Source organism: Cuculus canorus, chromosome 12 (genome assembly GCF_017976375.1).
Source record: "Cuculus canorus isolate bCucCan1 chromosome 12, bCucCan1.pri, whole genome shotgun sequence".
NCBI classification, from domain to species: Eukaryota; Metazoa; Chordata; class Aves; order Cuculiformes; family Cuculidae; genus Cuculus; species Cuculus canorus.
In genome coordinates this window covers 16,045,598-16,071,106 of record NC_071412.1, presented here as the reverse complement: position 1 = coordinate 16,071,106, position 25,509 = coordinate 16,045,598, and the positions used below count along the sequence as shown (strand labels likewise).

The 25,509-nt window shown below is 52.4% G+C and overlaps 1 protein-coding gene across 2 annotated transcripts in view; it reads right to left on the bottom strand.

The window, feature by feature from the left end:
* ADAMTS7 (ADAM metallopeptidase with thrombospondin type 1 motif 7) overlaps positions 1-25,509 on the bottom strand; it is a 50,529-nt gene that overhangs the window by 24,620 nt on the left and 400 nt on the right. For both annotated transcript variants that reach the window (XM_054078258.1, XM_054078259.1), the window contains exons 2-18: positions 24,524-24,864; positions 23,000-23,171; positions 20,336-20,532; positions 18,977-19,060; positions 18,229-18,353; positions 17,071-17,220; positions 16,238-16,381; positions 12,122-12,266; positions 11,904-11,996; positions 11,317-11,462; positions 8,796-8,965; positions 8,438-8,571; positions 7,069-7,189; positions 6,320-6,564; positions 3,780-3,921; positions 958-1,084; positions 472-685 (exon numbers count right to left, since the gene is read on the bottom strand). In XM_054078258.1, coding sequence (XP_053934233.1) covers positions 472-685; positions 958-1,084; positions 3,780-3,921; positions 6,320-6,564; positions 7,069-7,189; positions 8,438-8,571; positions 8,796-8,965; positions 11,317-11,462; positions 11,904-11,996; positions 12,122-12,266; positions 16,238-16,381; positions 17,071-17,220; positions 18,229-18,353; positions 18,977-19,060; positions 20,336-20,532; positions 23,000-23,171; positions 24,524-24,864 — 2,750 coding nt within the window. The remainder of the gene's footprint in view (positions 1-471; positions 686-957; positions 1,085-3,779; positions 3,922-6,319; positions 6,565-7,068; positions 7,190-8,437; positions 8,572-8,795; positions 8,966-11,316; positions 11,463-11,903; positions 11,997-12,121; positions 12,267-16,237; positions 16,382-17,070; positions 17,221-18,228; positions 18,354-18,976; positions 19,061-20,335; positions 20,533-22,999; positions 23,172-24,523; positions 24,865-25,509) is intronic.

The following is a 25,509-nucleotide window of genomic DNA, read 5'->3' as shown; positions in this document are numbered from 1 at the left end:
AGCCCCCCCTCAGTACATCCAGAACCCTGGCTGCCCCTTAACACCTTGCTTCAGCAGGCAAGAGTTATCTTTAATACTCCTGCCAAAAGAAGGGGGAAGAGTTGTGGTTCTGGAAAATACATCAAAGGGCTGAAACCTTCTTGTTTCTGCCCTCCTTGCAATCAAGCATGGAGCATCCTTCAGAGAGGATAGGGCACAGTCAAACAGTTCCCTGCTCCTTCCTCCATCTGAAATGCTCGGAGTGCTCACTCCAAGTTGGGGTTTTTCAGAGAAGAGAAGGCTCCAGGGAGAACTTAGAGCAGCTCCCAGTACTGAAAGGGGCTCCAGGAAAGCTGGGGAGGGGCTCTGGATCAGGGAGTGCAGGGACAGGACAAAGTGGACAGTTTTCAGCTGATAGAGGGGAGATCTTATAGTGACCTTCCAGTAACTGAAGGGGGCCTGCAGGAAAGCTGGAGAGGGGCTCTCTCTCACCTTGGACCAGTTGCCCACAGCCCACTGGGAGGGACAGGGGACTTCCCGGTGACAGGGTGCGGTGGCATCTGGCTTGGAAAGGTGCTGGCAATCCGCTTGCTGCAAGGCCCTCTGCTCATCCAGCCCTACACTCTGGATGCAGAGCACTGTCCTCTTCATCAGCCCCAAAGGACCACAGGTGGCGGAGCATTTCTGCCATTCACCAACCCACCACCTGGGAAAACAAGAAAGGAGAAATGCCTCAGCCGGATTGAGCAGCTGCAGATGGGCTCTGCCCTGTGTTTGAGGCCAGAAGATCTGCACAAGATGCACATGAGACTGTAACCATCAGTAGGGACAGGGGTCATGGGAAATGAGGATTCCGACTGTGGCTCGTGTTGCAGTGCAAGGATTGAGGGTCAGAGACGGGTCCCCCCAGCTCTGGTCACCTTCAGGACAGTTTGGAGAACAAAGCTTTGTGGAGGAGCAAGGGGAAAGGCAGCAGACCTGGCCGGACAGGGCTCCTCGCTGCACGTTCTCTGCTGGTCATCGGGGCGGGTGAGCGCATTGCAGTACCGCTCCTCCACGATGCCGGCCAGCTTCTCCACGCAGTGCACGACCTGCCGCTGAACCCCTGCCGACACACGCGAGGGCTTGGCTTGAGAAAGAAACCCAACCAAGACACCCAGCACCCTCTCCCAGGAGGCAAGAGGAGGTCCTGAAGTAAAGCCTGAGCCACCAAAACCAGGGGAAAGAAAATCAAACCGTCACTGAAATGGGAAGTTAAGAGCCCACTTCTGCCGAGGGACCGGTGCCTTCACAGAGCCCAATGGCACGAGTGCTCCCAGTGTATCCAGGTGGGAAAAACAGAGCCAGACACCTCATACTCAGTCCAGGGTGTGTGTAATAAGACCTTTAGAGCTCAGCTGGGCTGGAAAATGACCCCAGATATGCAGCTGCAAAGCAGGGACACCTGGAACCGGATGGATGGATGGATGGATGACTGGTCCAGCTAGGACAGAGGCTCTCACATATTACAAGGAACAGACCACAGCCGAAGCTTGTCCCTGGGGCTGGTGGGACAAGATATTTGTCTGTCCAGCTCAAGGCAAACCTCAGCTCCTGCCCTGAGACAGAGTCCAGGGCTGCTCATGTAGAAACCTAACACCAGATCACAGAAAGAGCTGCCAAATCCTGTTCTCCCTTTGAGAAAAGCTGCTGGATTTACCTGTACTTTCAGGTTTAAGGGATGTCAGGAAATCCCCAAGGAATAGCAAGAACTTCCACAGAAGACAAGGTGAGGACAATTGTGTCCTGAACTGCTGGGAGACCCCCAAACTCAGAGACAATGCTTGCTTTCACATCGTGAACTCCATGGGATGTCTCTACTCACACTCCTAGTGCTTTGCCTCTGTGCCAAGCAGTTCACAGGGAAAAGACGGGTTAAAAGGAGAACACCTCCACCTTTCTGCTAGCTCCTGTTCTCAGATTCCTGCAACAACCCCAGCCTGGTCCTGGTGGCCTCTGGCTGTGTCCACAGGCAATGCAAGGGGCATTGCAGGGCCAGCTGCTCAGCAGATATCTCTGGAGCAAAACCTTTACTCTCTTACAGCTTTTATAGTCAGCAAGGAGATCAGAGACACAGAAAAATGCCCTTCTAGAAGCTCCTGAATAGGGTTTAATAGTGACGCAGTAGAGGCTCTGTGGGACATCCAACTACCAGAAAAGCCTTTCCCCATCCCTCCCCTTGTGAAAAGCCTCTGCACCACATGTTTGGGGCTGCTAAAGCCATACAGAACAGCACATGCGTGGCAGGATGGCCAATGGTGGAGATGATGCAGCCCACAGTGGGAGCACCATCTGGGCACCACCATCCAGAGCCACATGCAGCCAGCACAGCCTACGTGTGCACGTATGTACACACACTCCGAGGCTTTTGGGGAGGCTGCATCTGAAGGGGAGACAGCTGACAGCAGCACAACTCTTTTTTTTTTTTTTTGGCAGCCTTCTGCTCCGGCCACAGCCTGTGGATAAATCATCCGCTGAAGCCTTCTGCCCCTGGTTTGCAGCGCTTGCGGGACGGCATTTTTCAGTATGACCTCACCCTCAACACTCTGCCTTGCTGCCTGCTTTTGTCCTCCTTTTTGCAACACATACTTGACCCGTGACTCGGGGGAGCTGTAAATATTACCCACTGCCATCAGCTGAGATTGATACGACCCTGCTGGAGCTGCTGAGTTGTGCTCTGGCTCAAGCACTTGAGAGCACACAGGGCTTGCCGGGCTGGGGCCCTGGTACTTGTTCCACAGAACAGACTCAGCCTGAGCTGTGCTGAATCCATGCCTCAGCTCACACCATCATCCAGCCCAGCCCACGGAGACAGGCTCAGCCCTCCTCCAGCCACTTGCCTGCAGCTGGACAGGGCAAGCATCCTCACTCAGCTCCCACCTCATTTGCTCCTGTATTTCCCTTCTATCCTGGAAGCCAAGCACTCCAACCTTACAGAGGAAAGCTGGCTCTAAACAAAACCAAGTGCCCCCAGTTCCCATCCTCCTTGACTCATCACGCTGCAGGGCCCACACAAACCCTCAGGGAAGAGCTCGCAGCGTAAATGTGCATCAAAAGCCCCACCAGCTTCTGGTGCAGCACAACCCCCCTGGTCCAGGTACTAATCTACACCTATCTCTCCCAGGAACAGGCAGGAAACATCTCCTGGTGCTCTATGCTACCAGGAAAGCATGTGTGTCCTTCAATTCCCTTTTTTTCAGTGGCGCCCACTGGTCCCAACCCCTCCTCTTGCAGCATGCTCATACTGTCCCCCCTCGTTGCCCCCCCAAAGCTGCCCTGGAGTCTCCAGGATGCCCGATCACCAGCACTGTGGAGTAGGAAGGAGGGAAGCAAGTGTCCAGCGCCATGCGGCAGTGCAAGACCCCAAGCTCTGCCCACACTGGGCACCCTCTCATGTGCTCCTGGAGACCTCTGCAAATTATATCCCCTGGAGTGGCCCAGCCAGGTGGGAGACTGGCCCTTCCACACTCCCTGGATTCCTCAAAAGCTCTTTTGTCCCCATCTCCCTGCCCAGCACAGTAACAGGACACCAAGTAAGGAGCAAAGCGCTGATAAAGCGTGGGGTCCAGTGGGCGAGTGCAGTGGGGGCACCCGAGAGCAGTGACTTTCAGCAGATGCCACTATTTTTCCCCAGACAAGACCTCCTGAAACCAAAGATCCAGGAATTTCTAAGGCTCATCTGCAGTGTGGGGATGCTCTGCCCACTCTGCTCCCCCAGCCCAGGCGGCTGAGCCCCAGGGTCCTACAGGAGCTGGACTCACCGGTCCCACATGTGGCAGTGCATGTGGTCCAGGAGCCGAAGCGCCAGAGGAATTCTGCCGGCTCGATCTCGTTCTCGCTGTCAGCTGGGCGCTGGATGGTGTACTGGTACCGCACGCCGGGGTTGGTCTCCTGAAACAGCAGCTGTTGGGAGACAACAGGCAGTTAAGAAGGTGGCCACTGCACCCCGAGGGCTGCTCTGGCAATAAAAACCTGCCCAACGTGGCCAGAAAGACATCATTCTCCATCCGGCTCCATGCTAGGGCTGCATTTGTCCTCTTGCACTGTCTGTTGCGGGGGGGCAGCAATGGTTCCAGCTGCTGAACCACAGCAGCAGCACACAATCATTTCTGCAATGGGGTTGCAAACAGCTGGAGTGGGGTAGGAGCAGAAGAGCTGCCCCAGCTCAGAGCACTGGGCTTGGGGAAGTGTCAGGTAAGAAAAAGTAACAGTGAGAGCACCAGGAACCACCAGGACTTTGGTTTTATGTCTCTTCTAACGAAAAGCCTGGAAGGATTCCTGTTAACGCCTCCAGCCCCACTGTCAAATGCAGTCTCACCTCAAGGTTTAGGACAGTGAGGGGCCGAGGACACCCACATGCCACCTTCCCTGTCACCTTCCCCACAGTCAGAGCTGGGCAAGGAGCTTTTGCACATGCCACCACCAGCCCCAGCCCTGGGTCTGCAGCACACTGGGAAGGAATGACCTCCCGGACGGCTGGGAGCATGCTGACCAAACTCTGCCTCCCTCCACCACTCTTCTTGAAGTCTCATCAAGCGATGTTATGGCTGGACAGAGGCTCCCAGCCTCATCTGCCAGCCTGATGGTGGTTGGTCCAGATGGACAGACATTGAGGTGAACATCAGTCAGTGTCCTGTCTTCTGCAGTGGCGGCAGAAGGAAGGGAAGGGGACAGCAGCATGGGTCTGGCCCTGCAGAGGAGGACTTAAATCTCCTCAGCTCCACGTGTCCCAAGAAGTGCTGTGCTCCAGCCTTGGGAAACACAGTAAGCACATCTTGTTTTGAGGTTCCAGTTACTGGTGCTGGTTCCCATTTGCACCTCCAACTGGCCACCAATGTGCCCCCGGCAGCACCAGGCGAGAGGCTGAACCACAGTGGGGCTGCAGGCTGCTGTGCCCAACGCGTGGTGGCTGGGGGTGCACCCACTCCAGTGACAACCTATCCATGAAGCATGAAGCGGAAGGGTTTGTGGCAAACAGGAGGGAGCCGCCAGCAAATGCCCATAAAGGGTGGTGGTGACACACACTTGAAGGAATATCCTTAATCTCTCTCCACTTGAAACGTAGTTCCTGCTGCTCCCAACATGCATCAAGTGGCTTCTGCGATTGACATAAATCCTGCCCAGGGCACCTCCCGCATCCGCGCTCAGCAAAGGCTGGGAGTTTAACCTTGTTTTTCTTAGCTTAAGTGCTCCCATTATTGCCAAAGCTTTGTTTTTCTTGGAGCTCTGGTGGGAGTGAGGGCATCTTTCCAAAACCTCTTCATGAATATTGAAACAGTTTTGTCAAAAGGTTTTAATTAGGTTATGAATCCCAGAAAATGATTCGCGGGTGCTGAGCGTGCCAGTGCTCCCATGAACAGCAGCACTTGGCAGCAGACAAGCCCCAGATCCCGCTCACATTTCTTCCTGAGCCTCTGCTGAAACAAATGTAAAAGGTAAAGACTTCGGCTGCTTGGTGTTTTCAAGCACCTGGGGGAGCCTCGGCAAAAGGGCTGTTGCTCAGGGAGAGGGCACTGGGCTGAGTTGCAACCGCCAGGGCTGTCCCAAGAGTTCATGGGATGTAACTCTGTGACAGTCATTGCTTCTGCACCACCAGGAATTTCAGCCTGGTGCCAGCTGTGCCACTGCCCATGGGATGATTTCCACTGGCTTCTCTGGGGGAAAGCTTGGCCTCACTGAGGATCCTAGAATCACGGAATGGTTTGGGATGGAAGGGACCTTAAAGCCTATCCAGTTCCATCTCCTGGCATGGGCAGGGACACCTCCCACTGGATCAGGTTGCTCAAAGCCCCATCCAAGCTGACCTTGGACACCTCCATGGATGGGGCAGCCATGACTTCTCCAGGTGTAGCATCACCTGAGTTTGTACTATGGAACATGACTCTCTCACTGCACACAGCACTGTGATGGCTCCCAGCTCCGACTGCCTCTGCCAGCTGCTCCAGCCCTGCCAGAAACAGCATGGGCTCTTCCCCTGCTCTTGATAAGATACTGGAAAGGCCCCAGGAAAGGGGCTCTCTCTTTCTCCTCATGTGCACTCTGCTGTGTAAATATAGGCAGAAATGCTGCAAAAGGGATGAGACTCAGCTGGAAGTGGCATGGGCTGGAAACACACTCCTTGGGCCAGCAGTGTGTGGTCAAACTGCTCCTGATGTTGGCCTCCAGAGAAATGTGGCCCCATCCCTTGGATGGCAGTGAAGTGCTGTAATGGACCGCAGAAGCTCAGCCCGGCATGGGAAGGCAGGAGATCCGTTGCCTCTGTCCCCACTGAGCACCCCAACCCTCAGAGCCCACATTGTACCTGGATCCACACGGGCTCCATAGTGGGCCCTGGGGAGGTGAGGTTCTCCCAGTTTCCTGTCCTCTTGTAGGTGAAGGTTGTCCCTGCCATCCTGTAGTCCCCATTCCATTGGATGGTCCAGCCGCCGTTCAGAAAATATTTCTCCGGGTCCTCACTCCGCAGTGCCAGAAAATTCCCAGCTTCTGCAACTTCTTCAATCCGGATTTCCCGTGCTCCCACAGGGATAATCCCAATATCAACGTAACCTGGGGATGGAACCGAGCATTGGTCTTGGAGGAATCAAAGATGGGGCAGAGCCAATCTGCACCCTCGGGTGGGTGTTAGTGTTCCTCAGGTGTCAGCATCGTGCCATCCTAACATCTCTGTGTGGCACCACACCCCACCTTGCACTGGTCCCAGCTGCATTCTCTGTTGGGAGAGCCCATCACAGAGTGAGCTGTTTCCCATGTGGGCTCTGGCAAGGCACTTACTCCACTTCCAGCCTGTCCTTGTCAGCCCACAAAATCCCCTTAAACCTCTCCAAACCAGCCCCAGCATGCATAGATAGGTTTTTCAGGCCTTTAGACAAAAAAAGCAGAAAGGGTTACTTCTGTTCTGAGGAGCAAGAAAGGAACGGCAATACCACACCTTCCCATGCTGGTCCTCGGGGCTTATCCTATCAAAATCAATCAGTCAGGATTAAAAACCACACTGCAAATGAGCAGCCCTGGCCAGCTTGGTGTTTTGGGGACGAAGCCAAACACCCTTACCCAGTCCCTCGCTGTCCTCAAAGGTCTTCTTGACGGTGTGGCAGGTGGAGCCGTCGCCGTGACAAACGCCGCACCGGTCCTCCACCGCTTTGGAATCGATCTCGTAGTCACAGCCCACGTTCTGCAAGGCAGCCCTGTCAGCCACCCGTGCCCTGCACACCCCCAGCCTCACATCACACCACCGGTGGCCAAAGCAGGAGGAATGAGGGATAGCAGGACCATCCCTGGTCCTACATGGTGGGAAATAAGGAACACGGGTGGGAGAGAGGGGAGAGCTGGAATCTTTTTGCCAGGCGTATAGCAATACGGGTTTCTTGCTCTAACATATCCTTGTGGTGCTGTTCATACACAGCAAAGAGCACAACCCACATCTTGTTTTCAGCTTTTCCTACCCGTATCCCCAGGAAGCAGAGCCTGGTAACACACATTACGTGCTGAGCTGAGCTGGGAAAGCCCCTTGGTCCTTGTCCCTCCTGCAAACCCTTTTCATATGCTGTGAAACTCTGTACACCTCCTGCCAAACTGCTGGACCTGCGCAGAACAAGAGTCTCCCCATGATTATGCACCATAAAAGCAACAGCCAAGACCCCAGAGGGTCCCACACCAGTGAGGAGCCTTCAGCCTTTGGTCCCTGGGGAGATGCCAAGGAGCTGCCGGCACACACCTACAGCAGCAGCAGCACTGGTTTATCTGCTGCGATTGTCTGTGTGAGCCAGGTCTAACTCTGGTGTCACAGCCAGCAGGAGGCTCAGCAGCTACGAGGATGCTGTGTGCAGCCAGCTCTGGGTGAACATGTTGTCATCTCCGTAAGCTGCTGGATTGCACCATGCCAAAGAGAAATCACAACCCCCATGCTCTTCCTCCAACCCATGCCTGTGCCTCGACACGCTACAGCCTTTGAAGTAACTGTCAGCTTGTTTCTGGAGGAAATGGGACCTTCCCAAAGCCTCCAGCTGCTGCCGGGTCCCTGCCTGCTGCTGCTGGAACACTGCTAGCGAGGAGGGGGAGTTTCCACTAATGGCTTTTATAGAAGCTTGCAAGGAAAGTAGCTGATTGATTATTTTTTCAGGGCACCCTCTCTAGGCACCCTTTCATATCCCCCACCTTACTTTCAAGTAAAATTGTTCTTTATCTCCTTGAGTTTGTGTTTGATTTCCTTGAAGACGCCACACAGGCTGAAATGCATCTGTACTGCGCACCTCATGGGAATAAGGAAAGCTTTCTGAATGACAAAAGTCAACCCAGACTATAGTTGCATGCAGGAGGGGGACAGGGCTCACCTAAGGGATGGGTCACGGCGCCCACCTGCATTTCCTCAGCACAGAGGTCCCTTGTGCTCCCTCTCCACAGGTGCCAGCGCACAACCCACCTTGCAGATGCCGTTGATGCACATGTCGCGGCTGGCGTCCATCTCATAGCACGGCGTCCCATCAATGACGGCATCTCGCAGCTTTTCGGCAAAGTACTCGTTCTCTGGGCGGCAGTGCAGCTCGCAGGGGTTAACTGGGGAGCCCAACAGGCAGAAACTAAACCCGAGCAGCTGAACAGGGAGGGCGCGTAACCATCTCCGAAAACATAAAATAACCCTGCAAGCCCAGCCATAATTTAAAATGCAGCATAAACGCACTGTGAAGTAAATCTTACAGACACAGACAGCAAAATGCAGCCATTAGCAAGACCATGTTTCAGGATTTTCACTGAAGCTGCAGGCTTTGCCCTTGACTCACTGTTGTTGGGCACCGGTGTCCACTTGTAGAGTTTCCCTTTGTAGAGCATAGGGTTGAACTGGCTGCACTGGACTTGGCGAAAGGAAGGCTTGTCCAGCGGACACGGCCTGATGTTGCAAATCCTGAACCGCTTCCGCTCTCCCAGGCAGTATCTGCCCCCGTACTTGGGCCTGTCCATGGGAGAGAAAAGGGAAAATCAGAATCACAGAAGGGTTTGGGTCAGAAGAGACCTTAAAGATCATCCATTTCAACTCGCTGGCCAGGGCCACCTCCCACTGGATCAGTTTGCTCCAAGCCCCATCCAACCTGGCCCTGAACCCCTCCAGGGATGGGGCAGCCACCACTGCTCTGGGCAACCTGGGCCAGGGCCTCTCCACCCTCACAGGAAAACATTTCTTCCTAAGATCTCATCTCAATCTCCCCTCCCAGTTTAAACCTGTTATCCTCTGTCCTATCAAATGAAGACCTACCGCACACAGAGGAAACTCCCTTTATATTCACAGCTAAGGGAGGGTGGGTTTGTACCTACTGCTAAGGTTTGATCTCATGAGTTTGGGTCAAGCCTGAGCCTACCTGGACCCAGTGGGCATCTCTGCCAGCTATAACCCACACACATTGCTTTGCTGTTCCCTTCATGAAAGGAAGGTGGCTATGAACCCAGCATCCACCCCAGAAGGATCTCCACTCCACAGAACAAGTTTCTAAAATGCATGGAAACCATGGCTCACATCCTTGTTCTCAAGTCTCTCCTGGATCAGTTCCCTGATGCTCCTATGGCTGCCCTACAGGACCGTGCAGGGTGAGGCCTTGGTCTAAAGGCAGCTTTTGCTGAGTGAGGGCTATCAAGCTCGATAAGCTACATCTTGGGTCATGCCCGTCTAGACAATCTCTGTTTAATGTTGCCAATACAGCCAATTCTATAGGCCCAGTGTACGACGCTATAAAAGCGGCTCTTGAAGTCAGGTTTCACTGGCAGCGTTCACATCTAAAGCCCCCCACCTCCTCAGCTGCAGCTGGACTCACTTCCCCAGGGGTCAAACACCTCCTTCACCATCCCGGGTCTCATGGCTGATGAGATGCCAGTGCTCTCACAAGCCCGATAAGCCAGGCACCTGCTCTGTGGCTGCTCTCCATCCCGCCTGGGACGCGCTGCCAACTTTGCTCCTCTGCTGCCCAAGGGAACAGCAAAGCTGCTGCTGGGCTTTTTAAAGAGGGATTTTAAAAACAAATCAAAGAGGGTTTTTTCTCAGATGCCAACAGCCTCTGAAAATGCTGCCACCATCTCCTGATGCTGCCTTTCCTTTGGTCACAGCAATCTCCACGGCCCCATGACCTCATGGAAATGACTTTTCCCTCATCAGTTAAATCCAGGCACAGTTTGCTCAAGAGAATGAAGTGAATTATTATTAGGGCTGTGTTTACATACCCAACCGTGAGGAAATGCCTGTGGGAGGAGGATTGCCCACATTTGTTCACTCCATCCAGAAGGCAAAGCTGAAGATTTACCTACAGTGGCCAAAGCAAACAACTGCCCGGGAAAACTCCTGCTTTTCCAGCTTGCTCTCCTGCCTGCCCGCAGCTGTGTTTAACACACTTCATAAACTATAACTGCACTTCTGCCACAAAATTCATGTCAAACACAAGCCCAACCCTTGACCCAGGACCCAGATTACACAGTGCTTTGTTAAACAGCTCAACAACACGTGCTAAAAAAAACACACCCAAGGAAGAAGCTGGGCAGAAAGCACATCTGGGCTTCTTAGAGAGCTGCTCCTGAAGCTTTCTGATCTCCTCCAGCCATTGAAAAGTGACAGCCACAGGAACACTGCTCACAAAGCCCCTTTCTCTCCCCATTCCAGGGTGCTTCGACACTTGCGTTATACCAGGGGCTCGTAATGAATCCAATACAACCGCAATTTGATAACCTAGAGGACATCTGAGGAGCAGATGGATCATCCTAAAAATCATGGGATGGACGAGACTGCTCCTCTGTCAGTGTCCAGTTGCTTCCAGGTGAGAGGCAGTGCTGGCCGCTGTATCGCCAGGCAGAGGGGTGTCAGCCTGGATCAGAAATGGCTCACGAAGAGCAATGCAGTGATAAATAGCAGCAGGAATTTTCAAAACAGCTCGAAGTAGGCTCAAAGAATGCCTTCCCTTGTCTTCCCTCTGTCATTAAAGGACACTGGATATGTTTTACAACTCCCAACATAGAGCCTTTGCTCCTCAAATAATATTCAACTGCTCTCTTCCTGCACAAAGCGGGAGTGCCTTATCCCTGCAAGGAGGCAGAGCAAACAGCTGCCTGAATAACCCTGCAAAATGAACCCCCCGAGTGTTTCAAAAGCGCACAGTTCAGACAGATAACTGCACAATGGCATAGTTTCACTGTGCAATGCAGCCAGGGGCAGGATGGCACTGGTCAGATGATGGTTGTTGGCTTTATGAGATGAGAAGGAAGATTTGGGTTCCTCTCCTAAACAAGAGCCTGGGGAAGCTCTGGGGGGAACGAGCGCTCGCTTACGTGGGGCTGCTGCACTGCCTCTCCGCACTCTGCACGCCTGCGCCGCAGCTGCGCGAACAGGCAGCCCAGGAGCTCCAGGAGCTCCAGCCACCATCCACGGCCTCCGGACGGTACCCCACAGGCACGCACTCTCCGTTGAAGCACCACTGCAAAGGGAGAGGCCAGAAGAGAAAACAAGGCTTAAGGATGCAGTAATTGATGTCTAGCCAGACAGCCCAGCTGCGGCGGGCACTGGAACCCAGCACACTTGTTGCCTCATGAAAATCCATGCTCTGTTCACATAGAGGTGCCTGGGGTTCAGCTGGGCTCTGCCAGAGCCCAGGGCACCTCTAGCAGAAGGGAAATTCAGAGCTGTTGAAGAACTTGCATGAGGCTATGGACCCAAACTTCCACCAAGACCCCTCAGCAAGGTGATTCATGGCCTGATCTCAGCCCAAAGGAATGGACAAAGAGGCATAGCCTCGGACAAAGACACCTCGGGAAGCTTCACAGGGAGCAGCAGCTGAGCCCAGAGTCATCCCTGGTGCTCTGGGGCCTGGGCTTCAGGAGGGGGCACTGAGTGCAACAAGAAGAGATGTCCCCATTACCTTGTTCTCCCCACACGTCGTGCCATCAACAGCAGCATCCAGCTTGGAATGGCACGTGTTCCCTACAGTGCACCACAGTGTGTTGCAGACACTCTGCAGAAAACACAGTTGTGCAGGACATGGTTACTGTATTGGCCAATCATCGGCATAAATTTAGCTTGCCAAGAGAAGATTGCCCTGTGCAAAGCCTCCAAGAGCCCCTCAGAACCTCAGCTTACATCCATGTCATCGCAGAAGGTGGAGTAGGGGCCGTATTGCAGCCGGCACTGGTGGCTCACATCGTAGAGGACACCCGGGGGCACCAAGGGGTAATCCAGCACCTCTCGGGCAGGGGGGTCGTCCAGGCACAGCCCCCATCCCCGGCTGAAAGAGAAAGGTCAGAGCAGCTTCACCACTGGCCCACACCCACACAAAGCTCCAGCAACTACTAATGGAAGACTCAAACATCATCATCCCACCATGATGAGAAGCAATTAGCATTTCTAGCTGATATGACCCTCCAAACAACCCTGGAGGCACTCCAGTGTGTGGATGGGCACATGCTGGTGATGGACACACGCTGGTACCTGCTTCTCAAAGTCTTCTTCTCACAGCAACCACCCCACGGCTCCCTGGCACAGCAGGTTAGAGGGAAGGTGAAGGGACCAAGGCAGCAGCAGCTTCTCTGTGCAGCTGTTGGCCCAGTGCCTTGCATGCTCCCCTTTCCCCACCAAGATGCCCATCCTCCCCTCACGGAAAGTCAGAAATGCCATTTTTCCTGGGAATAAACCCTGGATTTTTGCTTTCCAACCAGGTCATCAGATCTGTTCTCAGCCAGGACCCCACTTTTGCCATTCAAGGTGAAAGGTCTCATTGAAAACATTAATGCTGAGACACTGATGCTGTCACTGTGTTTGCACATCACACTGACCCCAGAAACATCCCCATAGACACCGCAATCTGTCTGCCAACGCCCAGCTCATAGAATTAAAGGAGATGGTCAGCAGCTAAACACATTTGCCCTCCTATCTGCTGCTACAAACAGTGCCCAAACCATGCTGGCCAGAACATCTTTAGAAAAGAGATATTAACCACAAGCCATAAAGGCGGCTGGTGGCACGCAGCCAGGCTGCAGGAGCTGCGGGGACGCTCCTGGCTGCCTCGCTCTGCTCAGAGTGCTCTTGCTATGATACCTCACAAACGCTCAACGAATTGTCACTAGCTTAGCTTTCAGTGTTGATTTAAACAAACTTGTTTCCAGCAAAGCAAAGCCTCTGGCGAAGGTTTCTCAGCAGATTAGATTACTTCAGCTTGTCGTGATTGGGAATAGGTCTAAATTAACTTGAAACAAGATTCCTTTTCAACTCAAAGCAGCAACACAGAAACAAGGGCCAGCAGCTTGGGAGAGCTCCTGCTTTAGGGTGCAGGCAGGGCCAGCTCCCTTTCTTCCCTTTCCCACCACACCCCAGTGAGGTCCATGCCAGACACCTGCAAACAGCTTGTTTGGCTGGAGACAGCCCCCTGAAATACTACAGATATATATGTACTTATAACCAGCTTTCTCACTGGAAAAATAATCAGGAAACAGGTCCCTCTCAGCAACCCAGGGGCTTGAAGGTCTCCGTTCCAAGTCCACAACAGCAGGAGCATCCTGCCTCTCCCAGCCCAGTGGTGAGGGAAGGATCCCTGCAGGCAACACAGGGCTGAGTTGGGATGAATTAAGCATGAGTTTGGCAGCAGGACACAGTATCAGCCTGGTTCAGGCATTCAGAGAGGTCACTGCATTGCAACTCCACAGGTATTTTCTTCACCTGCTGGTGGAAACCATTTAAAAAGAGTATTTTCCTCTAAAAATGGAAAGAATGACATCTTCACTGGAGGAAGTCCAGGCTTAAGCACCAGGCTCCTGCACTACACAGATGATGTTGGTGCTCTGGGTCAGCCCAACACCTGCCTATTTGGGTACCAGCACACAGGGACCCGCACATCACCCCAAAACTGCCCCCAACCCTCCTCACACTCTGATCAGCTCAAGGCACTTCCTTTCTTGCCCCAGCTTACGGGAGTGGTCTCTGTCCCAGGATGGGGAGTGATTTAGAGTCACTGTCAGCTTTCCAGTGCTATGTTTAAAATCTACTTCTTCATTAAACATCTTACAATCATCCTACTGGTCCCTTCAATCAGCCAAAATACACCACCAAGCCAGCAAAAATTGGCATGAGTTTCCCTCTGGCTTTGCAGGGACACACAATAAACCACACTCCACAGTGAAAACATACAGGGGTCTGCACTGCCTCTGCCTATTTGAGTGTGTTTGTTAACGAGCTGGGTGATGGAGGAGCTGGTCCGATGATTAAATCCCCATCTGTAAGCAGGCTGGGAGGATCTGCAGATGCATTTGAGAGCAGGATTAAAATTCCAAAAGCTCTCGGAGAACTGGAGGAAGGGTCCAAAACACCAGGACTGAATTCAGTAAAAACAAAGGCAAGGATTGGAGCTTGGGAAGAATCAACCACACAAAGAGTGGATGTGGCAGAACACGCAGAGGAGTGATGCACCGGGCAGGGCTGGGGAGGGACCAGGCAGCCCCAGGCTCCGGGAAGGTGGGGATCAGCTAAAAGGAGCCCATGGGAGGGTGATGGAAGATCTCCAGCACTGTGCAAAATGGCTGAAAAACTGGTTGTTTGATCAGAGAAAAGACTGAAGGGAGATGAGACAACCTGTAGCTGTGCCAAGGCTGCTGCTGAGATGGAGGGAGGCTGCTCCATGCCATCGCGTGCTCGCAGTCCGGGCAGGGCATCCCCAGACATCAGACTCTGATTTACAAGGGGATTCCCTGGTGGGGCTGGGAAAGAGCTCACGTCACAGCGAGGGGTAGGGAGCAAAGAGCCACAGCATCTTCTGACTCCTCCGTGGCACAGAGGAAAAAAACCATGGAACACCAAAAAGGGCTTGTTTGGGAGGCGCTGGCATGATTTACGGCTGATGACATGCTCTGGGCCAGATCAGTCCCTCCACCATAGGACCATCACCACCCTCCCTGTTCCAGCCTCGCTCATTGGTTTGACTGAGGGATGCTCATTCCTCCGGGAGATGCCACTGCCACAGCAAGGAGGTGACCTCTTCCATCACCCCTGGGTGTCCGAGCAGACCCTGACCCACAGTCTCACCAAGAGGCTGCACCCCATGCCTGACCTGCAGCACTGGGGCCATGTCGCTGCTGATGACAGGAGTCATTTCCAGATGCTCAAATCTTTGGCAGCACTTGTAAAATAATAATCTTCTGTAAAATAATAATCATTATCTGAGGGTGATTTTTTTTTTCTTCAAACGCAAGGTCTGTTCTAAGCACACCCAGGTCAGCAAGGCCTCATTTTCTGGCTCACTCCTTCCCCTTCTCTTGCCAGCATCGTATTAAATACACTCATGTCTCTGCTGGCAATGGGCCTCTCCCTCGCCTGGAGGACGTCACAGTTGGTGAAAGACGCCCGACGGGCTCTGCTCCGCTCTTAAGGAAGAGCTGTTCCTTCAATGTGTGTGTGGGGGGGGAGGCAAAGGGACCAAAACCCAACTTTAGAAGCATCCAGCTGCTCTGTTTCTTCCCCATCACAGCTCATCGCAGCCCAAGGTCATGGCAAGCAGGAAATTCTTTACCCAAAAGTGAAGGTTAAATGCAAAGGGCCAAGAATGCTGCAGATACAAGAAAGCACCATTCCTCCAAAAGCCATAAATCAACAATAATTCACTCTGCGTAGGGGCCAAGTCCACATATTCCAGGCTATAGTTTAGAAATAAGAGCTGAGCCCCAAGCAGCCTTCCCACCACGTAACTGCTGGTCCCTCGCCCAGCTCGTCACCATTTCTTGTTGATGTTCTCACTGTTTTCTAACCTTCCCGCAGCAAGGAAGGAAAGTGTTTCTCCACTGCAAGACACTGGCTGACAAATGTAAATCCTTGGGCTGCGTTCCTAGGAACTTATTAACAACAGGCTGGAAAATCAGCCGCGGGGTGCTAAAAATAAACAAACGCACTGAAGAATTTGGCTTAGTCTCATTTCCTCACGTGATACCTCCTGCCTACAGGCAAACATCATCTGCCCCAGGCAGAGCACTGAAGAAAACCACTCCGGCTTTATTTGTTCAAGCCACAACCTCCCTGCCATCGCCGAACGCTGGTGTTGCTTTTGTGTTCAAACCCCTATCCTTCAAAGCAAGGACCGAGGCAGTCGAGCAAGACAATAGCATCCCCATGTTCCCCAAGACCTGCTTCTACGTGAGTCCATCCCAGCTGTGGACCCAAGCTCCGAGCCACCCCCAGCGCCTCACGAGCAAGGAAGAAGAGGAAGAGAGGACTTACTCAAGGAATCGTGTGATGTACTCCCGACTGCAGCGGGACCAGGTGAGTGGGGACGTGTCATACAGGAGCTGTGGAGACATGATGAAAGGTCTTTTCCCAACTGGCTCACAGTCATTGCTGCTTCCATCATGCTGAATCCCAAAACTGTGTAAGAGCACAGCCCCACAAAGGAGAGGTGAGCCGCACGCCGCTACAACCGCGCAGCCTCTCTGCTTTCCAGCACAATGACACACGATGCTGGATATTGCAAACCATCCTGGCTCAGCAGGGACTCGCTCATTAGCACCAGGGGATCTGGCTGGGGGGACATTTTAGTGACACAGGGGCACTGCCCTGTACTTTGTCCCATGCTTTTATTTCAGCTTTCTTACTGAAAATTCAGCCAAGAAAAAAAGTAACGAGAATATCAAACAAGATCAAGTTAATTAAATTTACTGGGTATGTGCTTTTACTATAAAAAAAGACATTTTATGAATTATGATGTTCAAGTCAAACTAATTGAAATCAGGGCAAGCAAAATTCTGTTGCAGATTCTGTTTCAAAGCTTCTACATGGGCAACCTTCTCTCCAAAATGAATTCAACATCAGCAACACAGGACAATATACAAACGCAATTTGTCCAGGTTGCCTCCAATTACACGATTTTCATTGAACCTGGAGCAACCAAAAACTTAACTCTGAAACAAAACTCCCTGGGTAAAGAGCAGAGGAAGGTTTGCACCAGTGAGGAGCTGCTCAGCAATCTTCTCCCAGCTTCCACCTGTGCCTCCTCAAGCCCTGACTAAGCAGTGCAGAGGACAGAGAGGGGAGGAGGAGGAGGAAGGTGGTGGTACCTGTGTCCGAGCTCATGGGCCACGGTGAAGGCGAGCGGCAGTCCTGTGTCCTCATTGATGTTGCAGCTCCTGTGGGGCTGACACATCCCCGCCACGTGGGACAGGCCCAGGGTCTCGCAAGGCCTGTTCATTGCTGCACAGATGTCCTTCCTTGGGCAACAGAGACAACGAACACACAGACACAGAGCAAAGAGCGGGTTTGAACGTAGCAGGACCCAACGTGAGGTGCGGGAAGGAGCACAGGATGCATCCCAGCCCTTGGAGGAAGTCACACGGACGTTGGCCAAACAGAAGCAAGAATGGAGACATCCAACGTCTTTCCACAGTGGAAAGATTTACAATCTTTCCTTTCCCCTTTACTCTCCTGGTATCCCCAGCTTATTATTAAGCTTGATTAATGATAGCTGCTAGCCAGGCTGGCTACGTTTATTCCATTGTATAAATAAAGCTGATGCTGGGAATAATTAAGCAATTACTGCATTTCTTGGGGAAGCACATCCCAGGGGTGCTGTGGTCCAGGGCAGAGGAGCTCCAGCCACCCAGGAAGAACAACTCCATTGAAGTACATGGCCTTAAGTGCCTTATTTCTGCTACAAAGCGCATCTTCTAAAGAAGATGAAACTGTTGTGGGCTGTGAATCATCACACAAACCACCACAGTACTGCCAACAGCCAAGCTGCTGCAGCCTGAAACCATCAAACTACGTTTTTACTGCAAAGTATCTAAACTTGGCCAGAGGCATGAATTCCTGTGAGCTTCATGGGAGGTCAGGGGCCTCCTCAGAGGCTCCTCTGCCAATCTCAACATTAGCCTCCAAGGGGAAAAGAAGAGTTCATCCTTGTGTACATCTCTAGGGAGGATCCAGCCATTCTGGGGCTTGGCAATAGGGCCACAGTGAAAACCTGCCTTGGAAACCCCACCTGCCAGTTAATTGGGAGGTGTCTCCAGGTTTAAACTCGAGATTTGGGACCAATCCCAGATGTTAGGGCCAGGTCACCTTCTAAGTTACATCTTACTGTTTGTGTGGGTAAGGCAGGGCTCAGGCAGGAAGCACAGGATTTCAGCAGCTCCCACTGAGCTGCTCCTCTGGCTGGCAGAGTAGTTTCCAGCTGCCAGCGGAGCACCAACAGCATAAAAATCAGCATGTGAGCACAATACCTTGTGAGCAGGACTGCAACGTCGTGATGCAGGGGATGAGAATCTCCTTTAACGTTGATGCTCTTCTGCCATTTGCAAAAGCTTCTCAAGGTGTTGTCTGCATGGTGAGAGATTTTCAGATCCTCCTGCCAACATAATCAGAAGCCTGCTGTCACATCACTGCTGGATCTGTTCGGATTGTAGGATGCAGTGGGGAGGGGTCTGATCTCAGACACAGAGTGAAATCAGGAGTAACTGCTGCCCAGAAGGAATTGCTCCATGTTTATAGGCTGTAGGCTGGGGGTAATATCATCCTTTTCTGCTCTCTTTTCATCTGTGATTCAACTAAAACACTAAATCATCTGATACCAGGGGTTAAGAAACACTGCGGGAAAATATTCCATCCTGGCTGATGGTGAAGGACACAGCTGGGGAGCCAGTCTGAGCAGCATCAGGCTCTCTGCGAGCCACCACTGCAGCTGGGAGGACAAACAGCCAGAAACTCACAGCCCTCTGCTACCAGTGGTGATGCTGAGTTATCATAAACTCCGCAGCTCCCCTGACCATGTACTCACCTCGCTTTGCCAGGGATACAGCCCACACAGAAGACAAGGAAGCAAGGCACGAGCACCTGCATTTATCTTGCACAAATTCATCCAGGCCATGAATACAACACTAGAGAGAGCTTTTGTGCTTTCAAGGGCAGTTCCCTGAGCGTTCCAGCCTGGCTGCTGGGACAGGAGAGCGAGTCACCATGTTTGCTTTTTACCTCTTCCTTTTCCAGCAGGATGAGTCGCACTATTGCAATGTTGATGGGGTTCCCGATGCTGGCATGGTGGAACAGCCCCGCCACCTGCAACAGGCAAAAGCCAAACCAATAACGCCTGGAAGGCCCCGCTGTTGTTCCGTATGAGGGCAAGGGAAGCTACTGTAGGAAGGGAGGCAAGGCAAGGGAAGCTACTGGTGGGGAAGCTACTGTAGGTCTCTGACAACAACCTGGGAAATGCCCCAAAATGAAAGGCAAGATCTGATGCAGATGTGGACCAAAGCACTGGGAGTGTGATGGTGTCCATTTAAAATCAATATAATCCGGGTGGCACATTGAAATTCGACCAGAAATGCCCCAGTAACACCTCTGCTTTCACTCCTAATGGATGTGGTTAACATCTTAGAGGAAGCCTGTGCTCTCTAGGGGCCTTCACCAACCCCCAGACACACAGGGATGTTTCAGCGAGGTCCTCTGCCCAAACCCACCCTCTTCTCTGACCACCAACAAAAGCCCTCTTCCAAAACACAAATAGGTGCCCTCACAGCAGCAGCAAAGTGAACAGACTAAAACTCATGCTGACTTATCTACCACATTGATGGTGGTAGTGAAACCAGCGAAAACCACCACAATCCAGTGCTCCACTCCTTCCCTTCACTGTCCTCAGTGGCAGTGCCCCAGGAAAGCTGTTCACATCTCTCCAGCTAACCAGGTTAGCGTTAGCATCAGCTCTGATAGCAGCTGCCAGGGAGTATTCCCTCTGTGGGCATGGCCAGCCCTGCATTCAAGGGAGTCTGAGCCAAAGCTCCCAGGTCCCTGAAGGTCTCTCCTCCTGTGAGGTGGTTTCCTGATCACGCAGAGGGTGGTGGGTGGCCCTGGTGCAGGCTTTGAGGTGGCTGCAGCTTCAACTGCGTCTCTGTGCCCATGCTGCCTGCAGCACCCACCACCTCCCTTCCCTGGAACAGGGATGCAGAAGGAGCAGCCCTGCCCTAGAGGTATCTCCTGGGAGGCCACCTTACCCATCAAGGGAACACCTCCCTTGATGATCCAAGAGGTCTTTTCCAACCTGGTGATTCTACGATTCCTGAGCCCATAGGGAAGGTGAAACCACTACAGGCTGAGCTGCTTCTGCCTGTGCAGAGATTTTGGCCTCGGGCTTGCTGACACTGAGCCACCCTCCTGCGGCGGATGGAGCATTGAGCAATGCAGAAAAGCCAATGTGCAGGTGGGAAGAGCCTGCCTGGCAAGAGGATTCCAGAGGTCCCAACAGAGATGGGTCGTGGCAAACCCAGTGGTCTTTATGTCTCATAGCCACGTCCCCAGAGAGCCAGAGGCTCTGCTGTTGAAAAGACCAGGACTCACCATGTTCATCACAGTCAGCACGTATTTCTCTATATTCTCGCTCCCGTGGTATTCTATCATCTTGGTATCTGCCACCACCAGTGTTTCGACCCACTTCTCCTTGCTGACAGAGCGCTGCTTTATTCTTCTCCTCCTATGTTGCCTCTGTTCCCATCTTTCCCTCCGCTTTTCAGACTGCTCCAGGCTTTGCTGAGATTCTGAGGGATTAAAGGGCAAAAAAAGATATTTTTTTTTTTAATGTCTGCAACTTTGGTAGAATATCAAGGTCTCTTTTTTCTTTAATTCAAAGAAATAACCTTTGGTGTTGAGCACAAGGGTCCACACTTGAACCCATAATCTATGCTGTGTGTTCCAAAAACCCACAGGGGTGAAGACACTGAGCTCAGGCTTCTGGGGAGCAGCGTCAGCATGAGAGAAAATAAATAAAAAATTTGAAGTCAGTCATTTTTTTGTCTGGAAGAGAGTTTGCAATATTCCATGGGCTACATGAAGCCTCCCAGAGCAGAGCGCTCACGGTTGGTATGGTTACTTACAGGCAACCCCGTGGAGACGCTTGAGCAGGTACCACTGAGATATTGGTGGCTCAAGGTTTCTGACTATCATCACAAATGCACACCTTGCAGAGAAGAGACAGATCCCAAACATGACAAACTATGTGGCCCTGAATCTGGACTGATGTCTTGAGCCAAATCCCAAAGATCATCAGTGTCCTGGGAAGATGGAGGACTGCACAGAGATGTACTCAGCCACATGTAGACTGAACTCTGCTCCTTCCTGAGGAGCAACAACGGGAACATTCACTGGGCTGAGCTGAGACAGGAGGCAGAGGAGAGCTCAGCCGCTCCTCACGCACTCCAGCAACTGGGAATTCTCATGCGGAGACTTTTCCTGTGACGCTGCTGCAAGATCAAGGTCAGGGTCAGCCCCAAGCTGGGTAAAGGCTTTACAAACCACATCCCACACAGTGGGAATTGCTTTTATGACCAGTTTCTAAGGGCTCAGCCTTACTTCGTTAACAATGGACTTTTACATTTTATGGACTATACTGTCCTTTAGCCGTGAAAGAGTGTTTTATCCCCCAGCCTGAAAAATCCCAAGTATCTGGATAATGTGATGAATTGCTAATACCGCTCTGACAGTTTAATCACAACGGCTTCCTTGGAGCCCGTTTCCATTGTGTCCTTCGCTGCCGAGCTTCCAGTTGGGGCGTGAAGGTACTGCCGAGAGGATGGGTGCAGAGGGCTTCTGGGTTCCCAGGGAGGGCTTGCATGGTATTTTCCCTTGGAGACCCCTCTTCAGCACTCACCCAGCTGTACACACAGGCCACGCTATGTATTGACAGAAGCTAAAACCACTAGACTGCCCAGCACCATCTGGCTGTGCAGTGTTTTCCAAAGCAAACTGGCAATCTATCAGTACAAAATGAAAGACTTCAAGTAATTAAGATCCTAAAGACTTTCGGTTTCCTTTCCAGGGCATAAACACCCACTTTGCTAGCCCAGTCCGCAGCAGAGATCCACATGCATCGCACACAGGGCTTAATACACCCGGTGAAATTAATTTACAATGACTAGACTTCAAAGTCAAGAAGATGCCATTATGATTCCTATAATAGATTAAATATTTAAATTTAGATTCACAGAAGAATGACTAAAAAGAATTTGATTATAGTACAAAATAACCAGTTTCCAAAGGCAGAGAGCTCCAGGAAACACACAGAACAAGATGCACCTTAACTGACACAGACAAGGAGCTGCTGGGATGCAGCGAATTCCTCAGTACTTGAAATCTTGGGTTTGAAAGTTTTTCCAACCCATCTGTTCTGGTTGAAGGAGAAGGAACCAGCACAGCCTCTCAGTCCCACAACAGAGAGATTCTGAGGCAGTGACTGAGTTTCACCCCAGAAGTCCAAAGCCCCAGCAGGTCAGAAATTGATGTTTGCAAGACAATCAAAATGAATCCTCAGCCTCCTCATCATGGGATGGAAGGAAAAGATGAGAGCGAGGGGCCTGAGGTTTGGCACGCAGTGAATCACGTACGTGAGAAACATAAGCAAATACAGAAAAACTGGCAGGAGAAAAAACCCAACCCTGTGCTCTGCAGGGATTCCCATGAGCTGTGGGCTTCAGTCACTAATGCCACAACCCCCCCGCCCTGGTGCTCGGCCAGCAGGCTCTCCTGACTCGCAATTTAAATGAGCCTTCCTGTAATAAAAACGCCCGTGGGAATGGTTATGTGGGTACCCTTGGAGGTACGAGCAGCTCCATGCTGTCGGATACGGCACCACAGCACTGCTGACCGCACGCCTCCCATGCCAAAAGCCAGCCCACAGTCCACCCACCCCCCCTGCACGCCTGGTCCCATTTCTCAGTCCAAGGGTTTTCCTTCTTGCCAGTCTACATGGCCAGAGCGACCTCCAGCCCGAGTTGCAAAACTCCAGCGGAGAGCAACCAGTGTCATGGATGAATGCTGGGAATGAACACAGGAGTTGATGGTAGAGGCTTAAAAATAAACTCTACAGAGTTAACGCAGGGAGCTGAGGCTGAGATCTGCTCTGTTTACCTTTCTATCATGTGCTTCATGCGAATCCCAGGACCTGGGATTGGCCAGGACCTGGGAATGCTACCAGCTCACTGCAAAAATCCAAGTGAAAGTGGACAATACCTTGCACTCCGCAGGTTTCCCATGCAGCTGGTGGCCTGCTGCCTTGCTCTGCCCCATGCTCAGGCACCTGACGCTTATATATCCTATGGGGCTGTGCTGTTCCATCCTCCCGAAAGCTGGTGGACACTGGTTCGATAAAATAGTCCTCGTTCATGAGCTGAAACACGCCTTTCTGGCAGGGAGAGACAAAGTGGTCACCATGAAGTCATCTGCACCTAGCACAGACTCACACCGAAGAACCTGGGAATGGGAGAGGTTTGCAAAATTTTCCAGAAATCATAGAAGTGGTTTAGGTTAGAAGGGACCTCAAAGCCCATCCAGTTCCACTCACTGGATCAGGTTGCTCAAAGCACATCCAGCCCGGCCTTAAACACCTCCAGGGATGGGGCAGCCACCACTGCTCTGGGCAACCTGGGACAGGACCTCCCCACCCTCACAGGAAAACATTTCTTCCTAAGATCTCATCTCAATCTCCCCTCTTTCAGCTGAGAACCATTCCCCCTCATCCTATCCCTGCCCTCCCTGATCAAGAGCCCCTCCCCAGCTTTCCTGGAGCCCTTTTCAGTGCTGGAAGCTGCTCTAAGGTCTCCCCAGAGCCTTCGCTTCTCCAGCCTGAAACAACCACAACTCTTTCCACCTGTCCTCACACAAGAGGTGTTCCAGCCCTCGGATTATCTCTGTGGCCTCCTCTGGACTCGCTCTAAAAGATCCATATCCCTCTTGTGCTGAGGACTCCAGGCCTAAAGATAGGGCTCCAGGTGGGGTCTCGCCAGAGCAGCGCAGAAGGGTAGAATTTGAGCTCTATACACCCAGACAAAAGAGAATAAGCCAGCATGGATTGATCATTAAGAAAGTAAAAAGCTAAAGAGATCCCAGCACAAAGTCCAGATGGGCAGTGAACACAATGGGTCTCTGATACTTAGGAGATCAGGGACTGCAGGGATGTGGAGACAGAGAAATGCCTTCTCCAGAGAACGAGCGCCCACCAGAAATGTGCATGCACAGATGTTTATGCTAAAGTCTTGAATTTGCCTCACCAACTGTGGACACAAGAGTCGTATCTGTGAAAGCGACTTTACCTTTCAGCCACAATTTATGCTCTCACAGTTCACTGTCACCTTTGGGAATATTTGCAGTGGAACAAGGCAGGGAAGGTGCTCGCAAAACATGAATTTTCACTGTACCTGCACTGTGTAACCACAAACACCTCCAGGCTTCAAATACTGTGTTCACAGGGCTTTCTCGTAATCCTACATTTCTGTACTAGAAGGCAGAGGCGATGTGAGAATTGCTCTCTCGGGGAATTTGGACACAAACAAGTAAACACAGTCCCAGAGAGTTCCCAAACCACTGGAATCCATGGGAAATTTACAGTCAGCTCATCTGCAGCTGCATCAAACCTACGTGCAATGAGATCCTGCCTCTGCCGCTGTCGGGAGGAGTTTTGCTATTGCTGTTAGCAGAAAAAAAAGACTTCCCACAGCCTCTGCTGTGTCTTTATTGATTAAACATCTCGGTACTTACCAGGCCATCGCAGGTGCTGAGCGCAGCCAAGCCTCCCTGCAGCGCCTGGCCCCGCACCTCCCCAACCATATGGCAGGAGTTGTAGGGATGGGACTGGATCTTGGCGTTGGCGATGCCCCCGTACCGCCTCTCACTGACAAAGCCGGGTGCCAGGAGGTGGCTGTTGAGGCTCAGGTTGAATTTCAGGGGCTGCCCTTTGTAATGCAGTTCATAAAAGGCGAGAAACTTGCTCCTGGAGGAGGGAGACCTCCGGTGAAGTGCTCGGTGGGACAAATCATAGGACAGGAATGACCCACGCTCATCAACCTTGATGGGATGAACGATGTCACTGCTTCCAGGCTCTGGAGGAGAGGGAGTTCAGCGTTGGCTCCGGGGCTGATCACCATCCCTCTCCCACCCCTTCAGTGGGATGCTGAGCGCCCTGGGCAGACCAGCAGGGTCTGGTACCCAAACACCAGTTGGATCTCATAACTGGTGCCCACTGCAGGGTGTGGGAAGCATAGGATCCTCCTGCCCTCTGGGGAGGCAGGGGCTGGGATTTTCCCCGGTCAGGATGCGGAGAACAGAAGAGGAGATGGGGAAAGAGGGGACCGTGCAAGCCCGGGGCTCTGTTCTGGCTGGTCCAGTCCCGGTTTCAGCGCACACGATCCCGCTGGTTAATTACAGCTGCCGAGGAGAAAAGGAAACCCAAGCAAACAAAAAAACTCCCAAAACCTCCCAAATCCCAGTTTGGAAACGGTGTTCAGAAGCCGTTTCTAGAGGCAAAGCATCTCGGAGCGATGAGCGCCCTGGAGCTGCCCCAGTCTGGGGGAAAACGGGGTCGGGGGGAGGGAAGGGGGAGCCGGAGAGAGGCAAGAGCAGCCAAGGCGAGCCGGGGGAAACCCAGAGGGAACGAGAGGAGCCGAGAGCAGCCGGGGGGAGCCACGGGGCGAGCCCGGCGCGGAGACTGCAGCGGCGGGGGCACCGGGCTGCCCGGCTCCGGTTCC